At 39.5% G+C, this 11,706-nt stretch overlaps 1 protein-coding gene across 2 annotated transcripts; it reads left to right on the top strand.

The window, feature by feature from the left end:
- The first annotated feature begins 1,244 nt into the window (after positions 1-1,244).
- On the top strand, positions 1,245-11,296 carry LOC125307982 (desmocollin-1-like). Of its 2 annotated transcripts, XM_048264136.1 has the most exons (17): positions 1,245-1,331; positions 1,429-1,515; positions 1,720-1,813; positions 2,000-2,199; positions 2,321-2,425; positions 2,994-3,149; positions 3,581-3,722; positions 4,028-4,182; positions 4,336-4,470; positions 4,913-5,101; positions 5,807-6,054; positions 6,439-6,581; positions 6,915-7,136; positions 7,949-8,173; positions 8,354-8,466; positions 9,787-10,074; positions 10,321-11,296. In XM_048264136.1, the coding sequence occupies exons 2-17, from the start codon at positions 1,450-1,452 to the stop codon at positions 10,516-10,518; spliced, it is 2,679 nt and encodes an 892-aa protein (XP_048120093.1). In that variant the 5' UTR covers positions 1,245-1,331; positions 1,429-1,449; the 3' UTR covers positions 10,519-11,296. The 2 variants fall into 2 exon arrangements, with proteins under 2 accessions (XP_048120093.1, XP_048120084.1); XM_048264127.1 differs by lacking the exon at positions 1,245-1,331 and having other exon boundaries at positions 1,342-1,515.
- Positions 11,297-11,706: the final 410 nt, after the last annotated feature.

Genomic DNA, 11,706 nt, shown 5'->3' on the forward strand with positions numbered 1-11,706 from the left:
TGAAAATGCTAAAGTTGTGATGTAAAATATCATGTATAGTTAAAACAGATAATACAGAGATGGTTACTACGGTGATGCTAGGATAGACATGGTGGTTGCATAGCTTAATAAAAGTTGATAGTTTAAAAGTAGACTGTTTAAAAGCTGAATGTAGATAGTTTAAAAATTGTTGATAGACAGTAGATAGATTAAAATTTGTTGATAGACAGCTAGTTTAATAGATAGTTTAATGATAGTTTAAAAGTAGACCGTTTAAAAATTGAAGGTAAATAGTTTAAAAGTTGTTGACAGACTGGAAGTTGAATGAATGTTGATATTCAAATAGTTTAATGGCTGTGTATAGGTAGATATTTGACGATAACTGAAAGTTGGAATGGCTCTCATGTTTGCTAGCAGCAATCTTCGTTTATGCCGTGAATGTTCAAAACAGGTGTGTGTGTAGCGTGTGGCTACTCAACCAGATGAAGGTATGGGAAGAAACAGAGCAGATTCACTCCACCCATCCACGCCCATACACACCCAAAACACCTACAGTATATACCCTTATATACTGTTTTTACTTTTTCAGTGAATCATTGTTGTTTTGACCATGAAGAGTCAAGAAGTTAGTAGCATGTCTCATCACATGATATTGTGGATTTGCGTCTGTGTAGAGGTTAATAACAACTACTTCTTTTAGTGACTGAGAAATACCCTTTTAAGAGACAAAAACGTGTCTGATGTTAATCTTTGATGGATTCTACATAGTTGTATAAAGAAAAAGATAATTCCATAAAAACACTGAAGTCTACATTGTTATCTGTTGATGTTAAAGATGGTAAAGTCATCAGTCTTATACAGTGCCATATTGTTGTATTTCAGATTATTTTCTGTGCATGTGGCGAGTCTTGTTTTCCTCCTTTTTATGCTACGGCTCCCCAAGAAATAAATGCGGGTCACGTCATATCTGTGTGATTTATGTGTGATAAGTACTTCTTGAGCAATTCAACAGATAATAATGGGTGTGACATAGCCAGGGGTGGCCAGAGTTTATGTTGTGGTGGGCGCAGCTACCCACGGTCACCCCTTGGTGACATCCCTGTAGCCCAAGGCTACACCGCCACACGAGTACTAATGCAACATGTTGGTGCCCGCCGTGCCGGAAGTTCTTTCACTTTCCCAGATTACAAGGGTGGAGTCGGGCGAAACTGGTGTACGTCACTAGAACAAACACAAGCTAGAGTTTATGCCAAAGATTGTTAAGGCGGAGCTCCGCTTTAACAATCTTCGTTTATGCCGTGAGTGTTCAAAACAGGTGTGTGTGTAGCGTGTGGCTACTCAACCAGATGAAGGTATGGGAAGAAACAGAGCAGATTCACTCCACCCATCCACGCCCATCCACACCCAAAACACAGTATATACCCTTATATACTGTTTTTACTTTTTCAGTGAATCATTGTTGTTTTGACCATGAAGAGTCAAGAAGTTGGTAGCATGTCTCATCACATGATATTGTGGATTTGCGTCTGTGTAGAGGTTAGTAACAACTACTTCTTTTAGTGACTGAGAAATACCCTTTTAAGAGACAAAAACGTGTTTGATGTTAATCTTTGATGGATTCTACATAGTTATAAAGAAAAAGATAATTCCATAAAAACACTGAAGTCTGCATTGTTATCTGTTGATGTTAAAGATGGTAAAGTCATCAGTCTTATACAGTGCCATATTGTTGTATTTCAGATTATTTTCTGTGCATGTGGCGAGTCTTGTTTTCCTCCTTCTTTTTATGCTACGGCTCCCCAAGAAATAAATGCGGGTCATGTTCTGTCAAAAGGTGAGAATAAGAGGCATTTAGAAGCATTCATTTATGGATACCATTAATCTCTCTCTCTCTCTCTCTCTCTCTCACACACACACTCTCTGTCTCTCTCTGTCTCTCTCTTTCTCAATGATCCACATAATAGCTACAAGCAAAGAATTTCTCCACCATGTTAACATCTGATTTTCCTACCCTTCTCAGTTTATGTAGTTGGCTGTGCTTCCCAACTAAAGCGTGTTGAAACAAGTGACCCTGACTTTGCCATACACCTAGATGGCACCATTGTTGCTCTCCACAGCACCGAGGTGCCCTCCGCTGGGAGGCACTTCTCAGTGTGGGCCCAGGACAGTGATGGGAGGCAAAGTAAAATGGATGTCTACATCTCCCAGAAGTCAACTCAGGTAGATATACACTCAACTAATGTCAGTAGTGTTGACTGGTATGGTGGCTCTGGACTAAAGGAAATTGAATGTTTGTCAAATTCAAATGTAGTGTCTCATGAGTGTGTGTCATACATTGTAGCCCCCAAAGACCGGAATTCTGAGACGCTTCAAAAGAAGATGGAGCCCTCCTCCCATCAGCATTGTTGAAAATGACAATTCAGGGCTTTCAAAGGATATTGAGCGAGTAAGATGCTTTGTAATGTTTTATGTTTATGGAGTCAAGTGTATTTCTGGAAATGAGGCAAAAAATTGAAATTCTCAAAATGTGATTCTTTCCTACAATCTCCCACATACAGTAATTTGTCATTTGAAATTGATAATGGCAAACAGGAAAAAGCAGCCTTGTGCATTTTCATAAGAAGGTTTACTGGGTAAACCACAATAGTGACATGGCTACGCATTTTGACTATCTTGTTCATGACAGCGAGAGAGGAAGGTGTCATTATGATGGCACTGCCATGTTGATTGGCATGAATATTTGCTTTTGAGACATGAAGTAAGCATTTTGAGGAAATTACATGCATTTGCAGGTAATCCACTATGTGTTGCTATTTGCACAAAATGTTTTGAGAAAAGCAGTTACTGTAGTGCAAACGTTAATGATGATTTGAAAAATCCACTGAATCATGACTGAGAAAAACTGTAATTCTAGCAGAGTGCTCGAACAAAAATTTAGCTTGTGGTGCTGCTTATTTAGCCATATTTGCTTGTCATTGACATTATGAGATATATCAACTGTCTTTTTTGTGCAGGTTGGATCCGACTCCTCTGCCAACCACTCTGTGTACTATGTCATTTCTGGTCCTGGAGTGGACAAGGATCCAGTGGGGGTATTTACTGTGGACAAGTTCTCTGGGATGCTGAGGGTCCACAGTGCTGTTGACCGTGAGGAATGGCCTCAATTTCAAGTAAGAGGGGAAAAAAAAGGTGTTTACCAACAAAACTAGATGCGCGCTCACTTTAGGAGTTTATCGTTCATTTGCATTATTATGGCGAAGACATGCATTCTTTTAGGGATATTGAACATTCTCTAACCATTGTGATTTTGAGTGGTGCAGTTTTCAGCAAAAAAAACTCATTGTAATCTTTTCATGGACAGCACTGCTCTATGCTGTTCTATGGTGCTTTCTGCCTCTTAGTTGCGCACGCATGTTTTCGTGACGTTGCATAGAAATCCATGTTTTGTATTATTCAAAGACTCAAGCCAATAAGTTTGACATGTGAAAAAAAGACTTAAGACTTAACAGCATAATTATTGGATTGTCAGATTGTCAGTGTTCATTATAGTAACAGTTGCTCTTCATTTTTTGTCCTTTTTTTGTTGTTTTTGTCACTTAAGATTGTGGTCCAGGTCTATGATAGGTTTACTAATAAGGAGACTGACCTACCTCTGCCTCTCACAGTCCAAGTGACCGACGTGAACGATAATGCCCCAACATTCACTGGGTCACTCAAATTCTCTGTTTTGGAACAGAGTGCAGGTAAGACATAAAAAGTGTTTTGGAAGATGGTATTTCTGTTTAAACTATGACATGTTCAGAATTATCTTTACTTATCATCTGATCATTCACAACCCACCACCCAAATTAATGTATTTTCAAAGGGTTTTTAGAAAGGAATTAGTACTGAAATCAATAATTTCTTGTTTGTGACATCAATAGATTTCAAAACCTTCAAATCTATACCTAGTTGTTCGGAAAAAATATTTATAGGTTATATAGCAACACCAAAAGTCAATCAATCACAATTTAATGACTCAAATATTCTGTATTGATCCTTTGTTCAGGTGTTGTAGTTGGGCACGTTAATGCAACAGACCGAGATGAAACTGGCACAGAGCACACCAAGATTAAGTACACTCTTTTGGATGGCAACGACCTGTTCTCTATTGATGCTCAGACAGGTGTCATTAAGACACGAACTGCCACACTAGATCGAGAGGTAACCTGAGACTCCATCATTCAAAGCAACTTTTTATCTCAGGAAAAGAAAAGTCTAAATATTAACTAATAAACTTTTTACAAATCTGCAACTACGTGAATGTATGTGTGAAAACCCTTTGTGATAAACCCTTTCACTATCTCCTTTATGCAGGTGAAAGATAAGCATTTCATCACCGTGGAGATAAGAGACATGAATGGAGCACCAAATGGTTTGTTTAACACAGCCACAGCCACGATTCTTTTGGAAGACATCAATGACAACCCACCAGTTTTCTCAAAGACCTCTGTAAGTATCCACACTTATAGGCAAGGAAAACAAAATGATTAATGCTATGGCTGTTTCAAAATATGGTCTTTTAGTTAAAGGGAAACTCCGGTCTAATAAGTTAAAGATAATATGTTAATATCTAGTTAAATACTAAGTCAATACATTTCACTTTTTTAAATATGATAAATAGTGATATTTAAGATGATGGCCCCTATTTTGCACCCTGGCGCATGTAGTAAAACTCGTTTTCCACCTGGTGCAAAGTTGTACACCACCTAAAACGCATTACGCCACTGACCAAGAGAAACCTGGTCTGAAGTCTATGGCGAGTTGGTTATTTTAAGAGCGCACATCCATGCAAAACATTAGTAATTAGGAATAATACCTAACGCACCTGTGAATTCTGTGAATTAGCTACAGTAGATGTACACTGTTCTCAAGCTCTCTGTTTCCCTCACAGCTCAGTGTAAATGTCAAAGAAAATGTAGAGGGAGAAACTCTTCTACTCAGAATCCCAGTGGAAGATAAAGACCTGACAAAAACACCCAACTGGAAGTCTGTGTTTGCCATTACCAAGGGCAATGACGCTGGCCTTTTCAGGATTGAGACCGACCCAGACACAAATGAGGGACTTTTGTACCTGACAAAGGTGATTTTCCTGATGTACCTGATTCATAAAATGCTGACAGGAATTCCTACATGTTAAGCCTTGACTGAGGATTTGAAAGTATATCATTCAAATACTTTTATAATAATTACATACAAATAATTTTATAATAACTTTTAATACTTTTATAATAACTTTTATAATAATTATAACAAATCATTTTTCATTGGTGTTTTGACATCTAATTACAGAAACACACATTCTACTTTCTAACTTCTAACTATACAAAACATTTAAAAAATCTCACAATGGAATAAACACAAGTAAGATAAATTGCAATTCTGCATAGCAAGCATGTTCCCATGTAGATATGGAATGCAAGGAATTAATAGTGTGAACATACAAGTCTAATCTGATCATTATAGCTGATAACAGTGTGGACAAGATATTCTTAACTTAGCACTGATAGGAAAGCAGTATGTGTGGTTCATGTAGTTTTGCTGAATTTACTGGCTTTATTTGGATGGTTGTGGTTGTTGACACTGTTAACAACAAAATAAGGTTGGGGTTAGGGGTTAGGATTGGTTAAGGTGATTTTCAGTATTTCTTTGAAAGACTGAACTTCATTGAACTGACTGAATTTCTAGAAACATCTGTCAAGTCTCTCTAAGTGGACTACCTGAATAAAGTGTTACCCTGGATTTAGCTATACTAAATACTCAACATTCCTCATCGTCTGTATTCCAGCCCTTGGACTATGAAAAGAACAAAGCTGTGAAGCTTGAGGTTCAGGCTCGGAATGAAGCAGAGTTGAGTGGCACCCAGGCCAGCTGGGCCTCTATCCCCATAGACGTGAATGTGGAGGATGAGGACGAGGGACCAGAGTTCATGCCCGCAAACTTGACACTGAGAATCAAAGAGGGCCTGCCGAATGGTACAGTCATTGGCAAATACATAGCAAAAGACCCAGAGACCAGTAGTAACACAGGAATCAGGTAAGCCTGTTATGCTTGTAATATGTGTTTGTTTTTACTTACATGTACTCCGTCTTGCATTACATAGGCTATTACATAGGCTATGATATAACTGCTATGGTAACAGACTCAACAGCGGAGGCACACCTTTGCTATCTCTTGTGTGTAAATGACTCATTGTAACAGAAGCATGTGAACTTTATTATCGCGTCTGTGTACAGACACTGTCTGTTGATATGGCCTACCCATCCCTTAGTAGGACTTTCATCTTAATCAGTTACAGTGGCTATAAATTTACTCGAATTTGAATTTGACATGTTTACCAAGCTCTCTGTGATGCCAGGAAGATCCTCATCAAACATGATCAGTGAACTGCTCCTATGATATTGTATGGTTGTGTTGCAGGTATTATGAGATCTCAGACCCAGCTTCCTGGATTGAAGTGGGTGAGAGCACTGGCGAATTGAAGATCACCAACACTGTGGACAGGGAGTCTCACTTAGTCAAGAATGACATGTACAACATCACCGTGAAAGCAGTTGATGCCAGTGAGTAAACCATGACTGCATGAGGATTATCTTGCTTACACCAACAACAGACAGCACATTAGTCATAGTCTGAACCACAGGCCCACACGCCCCTGAAGCCTGGGTGTGGTCACCACTTGTCAGTCATATCTGGGAGTCTGATGACCTCTATTTCACATGTACTGGTGGATCAAAATCCTTCAGGCAATCTGAATAATCCTGCCCCACCAAGTGACACATACAAAACCAGGTGCCATTACACAGAGCCAGCTGGATTGATAATGATGCATAGGTACCAGAGAACACTAAATCCTATTCAGCCCCAGTCAAATATGTATTGCTTTGTTCTGTCAGGTGCTAAAACAGGAACAGGAACCGTTTTCATCATTGTTGAGGATGTGAATGACAACATTCCACTTCTCCCGACCCACGAACTGATTGTGTGTGAGAAGGAGGGGGAGCTAGGCTCTGTGGTGCTGGTGGCAGAGGACAAGGACAAGACGCCATTTTCCTCCCCCTTCCTGTTTGAACTGAGAAAGCCTTATGAAGGCGAATGGACACTGAGTAAACTCAATGGTAAGGTTTAACATGATAATGAGAGCAATTGTATTATGATGATCACAACCATCATTCCTAGTAAGATCAGCCTATGGCAAGAATCAGGAGTGCATTAAACGTGTACATAATTACAATAGTAACATACAGTAAAGAATCAGGAGTGCATTAAACGTGCACACAATTACAATAGTAAAACGTGCACACAATTACAATAGTAACATACAGTAAAGGATCAGGAGTGCATTAAACGTGCACACAAGTACAATAGTAACATACAGTAAAGGATCAGGAGTGCATTAAACGTGCACACAAGTACAATAGTAACATACAGTAAAGGATCAGGAGTGCATTAAACGTGCACACAAGTACAATAGTAACATACAGTAAAGGATGGGGAAAAGAACGGAGCCCAGGAGTGGCCATTCTGAGTGAAGGTTTTACTAAATCGGGCTGTTGTTTTAATCATATCATGCAGTCATTATAATTATTTAATTCCCACAATTTATTCTTGTTTAATTAAAACAAGAGACATATTAAGTCAAATTAATTTACAGTTCCAGTAAAATATCAGTTTCCAATGTAAAAATGTGTTGCAATGGCCACTCCCAGGCTCCATAAAAATGAATATGCTAATTTCTAACTGTACATAAAATTAGGTGATGTGTGATCGTGATCGTGATGAAAGTGAGATTGAACAGTGTGGCAGTGGGTTGGGCCTGACAGGGTTGTTAGTGTTTAAACATCTTCAGTTTTGCTCCTAATTGCAATGGTTTTACCTCAGTCCCCAAATGCGCGGTTAAATAACATATAACTGACCTGTGTTTTCTTAGACACAGCAGCCACTTTGCAGCAGGCAGGCGAGCTTCCCACGGGGACGACGTACACAATCCCTGTGCTGGTCAAAGACCTACAGGGTGAGGGAGACACACAGACGGTCACAGTGAAGATCTGCCGCTGTCAGCTCAATCAGTGTGTAGCCAGCCAGACGTCCACTGCGCTGGGGGTCGGAGGCATACTGGCCATGCTGCTGGGCCTGGCCCTGCTCCTGCTGCTTTGTGAGTACAACCCACAGTGACAAGCAGGTGTACACAAGCAAGCATACACACCCACTAGCACACACACTCTTACTTACTTACTTAAGTTATACAGAAATAACGGACTGCACAGAGTGGTGCATGTTGAAATCACAAGCGATTCGTCATATGTAACTCGTGTTTTTTTTTTCACACTCTAAGGTGTCCTAGCTGCTTTCTTTTGTGTGACGGGGAAAGACAAGCCAAAGCATGTTGATGCACATGGGAGTGGCGGAATGCTGCTGAAATCCAACACTGAAGGACCAGGAGAGGAGGTAAGCACTGCATCTGTTCATACATTTATGCATTGGCCTGAAAATAACACCTCACCTCTTGGCAGCAACTTGGCTTGATGGATTAAAACTCAAACTCCCGGCCCGCGGCCTATTTCAAAATAATAATGTAATTCGGCCCTTGAGGGTATTTTTAATTGTGACAAACAACGACACTGATTAAAATAGATGATAGATCCAAGTACAGTAACAAATCTCATTTGTACTCTCCTCCACTAGTTGCTAGACACCCAGAGGTTGATTCAAGCCCAAAATCGCTGCACACAGTTTTCAGGAAATACAGTGTATTAGCCTACACGCGAGAAACATGAAGACGTGCATTTGTTTGTAATGATGCGGAAGCGATGCAGGCCAGGTTTTTAGTTTCGCACAAATTGAAGCAGAAATAGGCCTACACCAAATGTTGAAAAAACATTCACGTGTGATGAAGTCTTGGGTAGGCTATGCTATTCACCTATTCTGATTCTGAAGGAGAATATCTGCCTTTTGGAGATTATATTATGATCGATCGTCTATTGACAGTGATAGTCACGGTGCGTCTGTGAATGGAGGTGCGTCTTTGCGTACAACGGTGTCCACTAAGCATACCATGCTTATTTCGACCCTCTGCCCAAAATAGCTGGAGGTTGCAGTGCTAATCGTGATGATAGTGTCCGTAACGGACCACTTTCAAGCCATGGCCTTTTGAAATTTTGATATGCCAGGTTTAAATAAGTTATGAGAGGAAAATATTTTTATTTGGTGTGAAACACACACATACCTGTTTTTATGCTTTTTTTGTTTCTTTTCATAATTTGTATATATATATTTATTTTATCATTATTTTATAGCACAGGTGTCTAAAAATAGATAAAAAGACTTGCACTTTCTGTTTGAAAATACAGTATTTGAAAAAAAACCCCCATTGCATTTTAGGTATTTGCCATTCTTTTTTGTATTATTCTTTAACACTGACGCGGCCCTCCAATCAGATGATGTTGGCAGAAGTGGCCCCCAGCTCATTTGAGTTTGAGACCCCTGGATTAAACACTTTGTTTATTTATTTTTCAACGGCAAATAATGGTGTGCGAGTTTTTTTCTTGATTGACTGTTACGTTGGCCTGAAAATAATCCATGCTAATTTACAAAGCTAACAATTAATATTTTGAAAGCAACATACTTTAAAAATTATGCCAGATTGTATTTCTGACCTCCTTTGCATTGGAAATTTGTTTGTTTTTTTTTCAGTTACGAAGGCATATTTATCTCAGGAAAGTCTGATGGCCTCCATTAACATGTTTGTTTTTGTTTCACACGCTTTAGGTTTCCAACATTCTTATTGTGCCCACATCGGGCATAGATCAGTCAGTGAAAGGTACTGCAGTGGACAATGGCATGTTTGACACCATGAACTCCATGGGAGTCATGAACGCCACCTCCATGGCAGGAGCCTGGCAGGACTCCCAGCAACCCTTCCTGCAGCAGTCCTCAGACATGTTGGACATGAACAGCCAGCATGACTTCAGGGCAGAGAACAATGTGTTCCTTCTTAACCAGAGGGACGAAGCCACTCTTCAAACATGGAGAACAAATGGCATCTATTTAGACATGGTGAGCACCTATTGTCACTTTTCAAGCTTTTAGCTATAGTAATGACCTGTAGTTCCTGTGAGAGAATTATAAACACATTCTGACAATACAGAAGACTTATGTATCCTAAACATGAACATAAACATGTTTTTGTAGTTGTCATAAATAATCTGGTTATGCTCTTGAGTTGACATAGTTTCAATGTGGTTGCTCTACTAAATCCTATGGGCATTCAGTGCTAATCCCAGTCCTGCTGTGCATTTGCAGAAGCTGAATTACCTGCGCACAGGTGAGGATGGTAGATACGCAGATGACATTCTTCACTCGTACGGCTTTGAGGGGGAGGGCTCTGTGGCTGGCTCAGTGGGTTGCTGTAGTGACCAGAACCCCAATGACAATCTGGACTTCCTGAACACCCTCGGCCCAAAGTTCAGAACACTGGCAGAGGTTTACAACAAAAAATGATGACAGTGCACAACATGATGGCATGTTTTATTTTCACCACCAGGATGGTAAATCCAACTCATATCTGTACTTAAAACCTAAAATGATATGGTGAATCAGTTTATAAATTCTACTCTCATCCCCGGTTCAGAAAGTAAAAATCCTGCCAAATTATTTTTCCAAAGATTTAGTAAATCAGCTGATCAAAATTAGCACATCCCTTCAGTCAAGTAGGTCAGCTAATTAGTGATCACCTGTGTTACGTGCACAAGCAGAAGAAATACATAGAAGGACTTTCACTTTCTAAATTCAGTGTTTACTCCACCTCTGAGTGCTGGAGAGACATCATTGCAGACAAGTATTGGTTTGATGACAAGTTTACTGTATGTGTTTGTGTTGTGTAAAGTGCTGCTGACCTTAACTCTTCATAACGTCGTAGACCTCTAATGGATGAAGTGAGTACTTTCCAGAATGTTTTGTTTTTCGTCAAAGCTTTTTGCACTTAATACAAGTACTATATTTGCACTGGGGGTATCGTGACACAGTGCTGTAAATTGGTACTCCAAAAATGTCTTAATGGCCAATTTCATTTGGAATTCTCCTTTTTAAATACTTTGAAGAGAGTTTATGATGTGTCACATGTGTTAAATATAACACAGTTTCATAGCAGGAGTCAGCAGGAGTTTACCTTTGGTTTGGTGTCAGAATGGGTAAATATGTATATGCAGTTTGTTGTAAAGTTCTCAATTTTATATACCTGTTTGTTAAATAAATGTTTCCTCTTGTGTGTGTGTCAGAACAGCAGGCTGTGGCTCATTTTGTTTTTAGCACTGAGGGGTTGATGATTAACTAGGTGTGGCTCACCATGTTGCTTAAGCGAGTGACATCATGAGAGTAGGGATTGTCGGCTTCCGGGTGAATGTTTTTGCTCTTTCCAAAGCCCTCTGCTGGTGTGTCTTTGTTGCACTGCGTGCATGGCATATCAAGCATACTGTAAATCACTGATTGCACATGTGACTAACTTACTGCAGGTATAGTAGTAGTTCACTCATGAACATGGCATGTGGTTGTTAGGCATATTTTTTCATTTTTATGTTGTTTCACTCATCCATCTGCTTGTTCAGTGAATGAAAAGGTGGAAACAATTACCACTTTAAATATTCTGTATTCCAACATTGCTTTATATTGAAGTGGTATCCAAATTAAGAA

This window comes from Alosa alosa, chromosome 1 (assembly GCF_017589495.1).
Source record: "Alosa alosa isolate M-15738 ecotype Scorff River chromosome 1, AALO_Geno_1.1, whole genome shotgun sequence".
Classification (NCBI taxonomy): Eukaryota; Metazoa; Chordata; class Actinopteri; order Clupeiformes; family Clupeidae; genus Alosa; species Alosa alosa.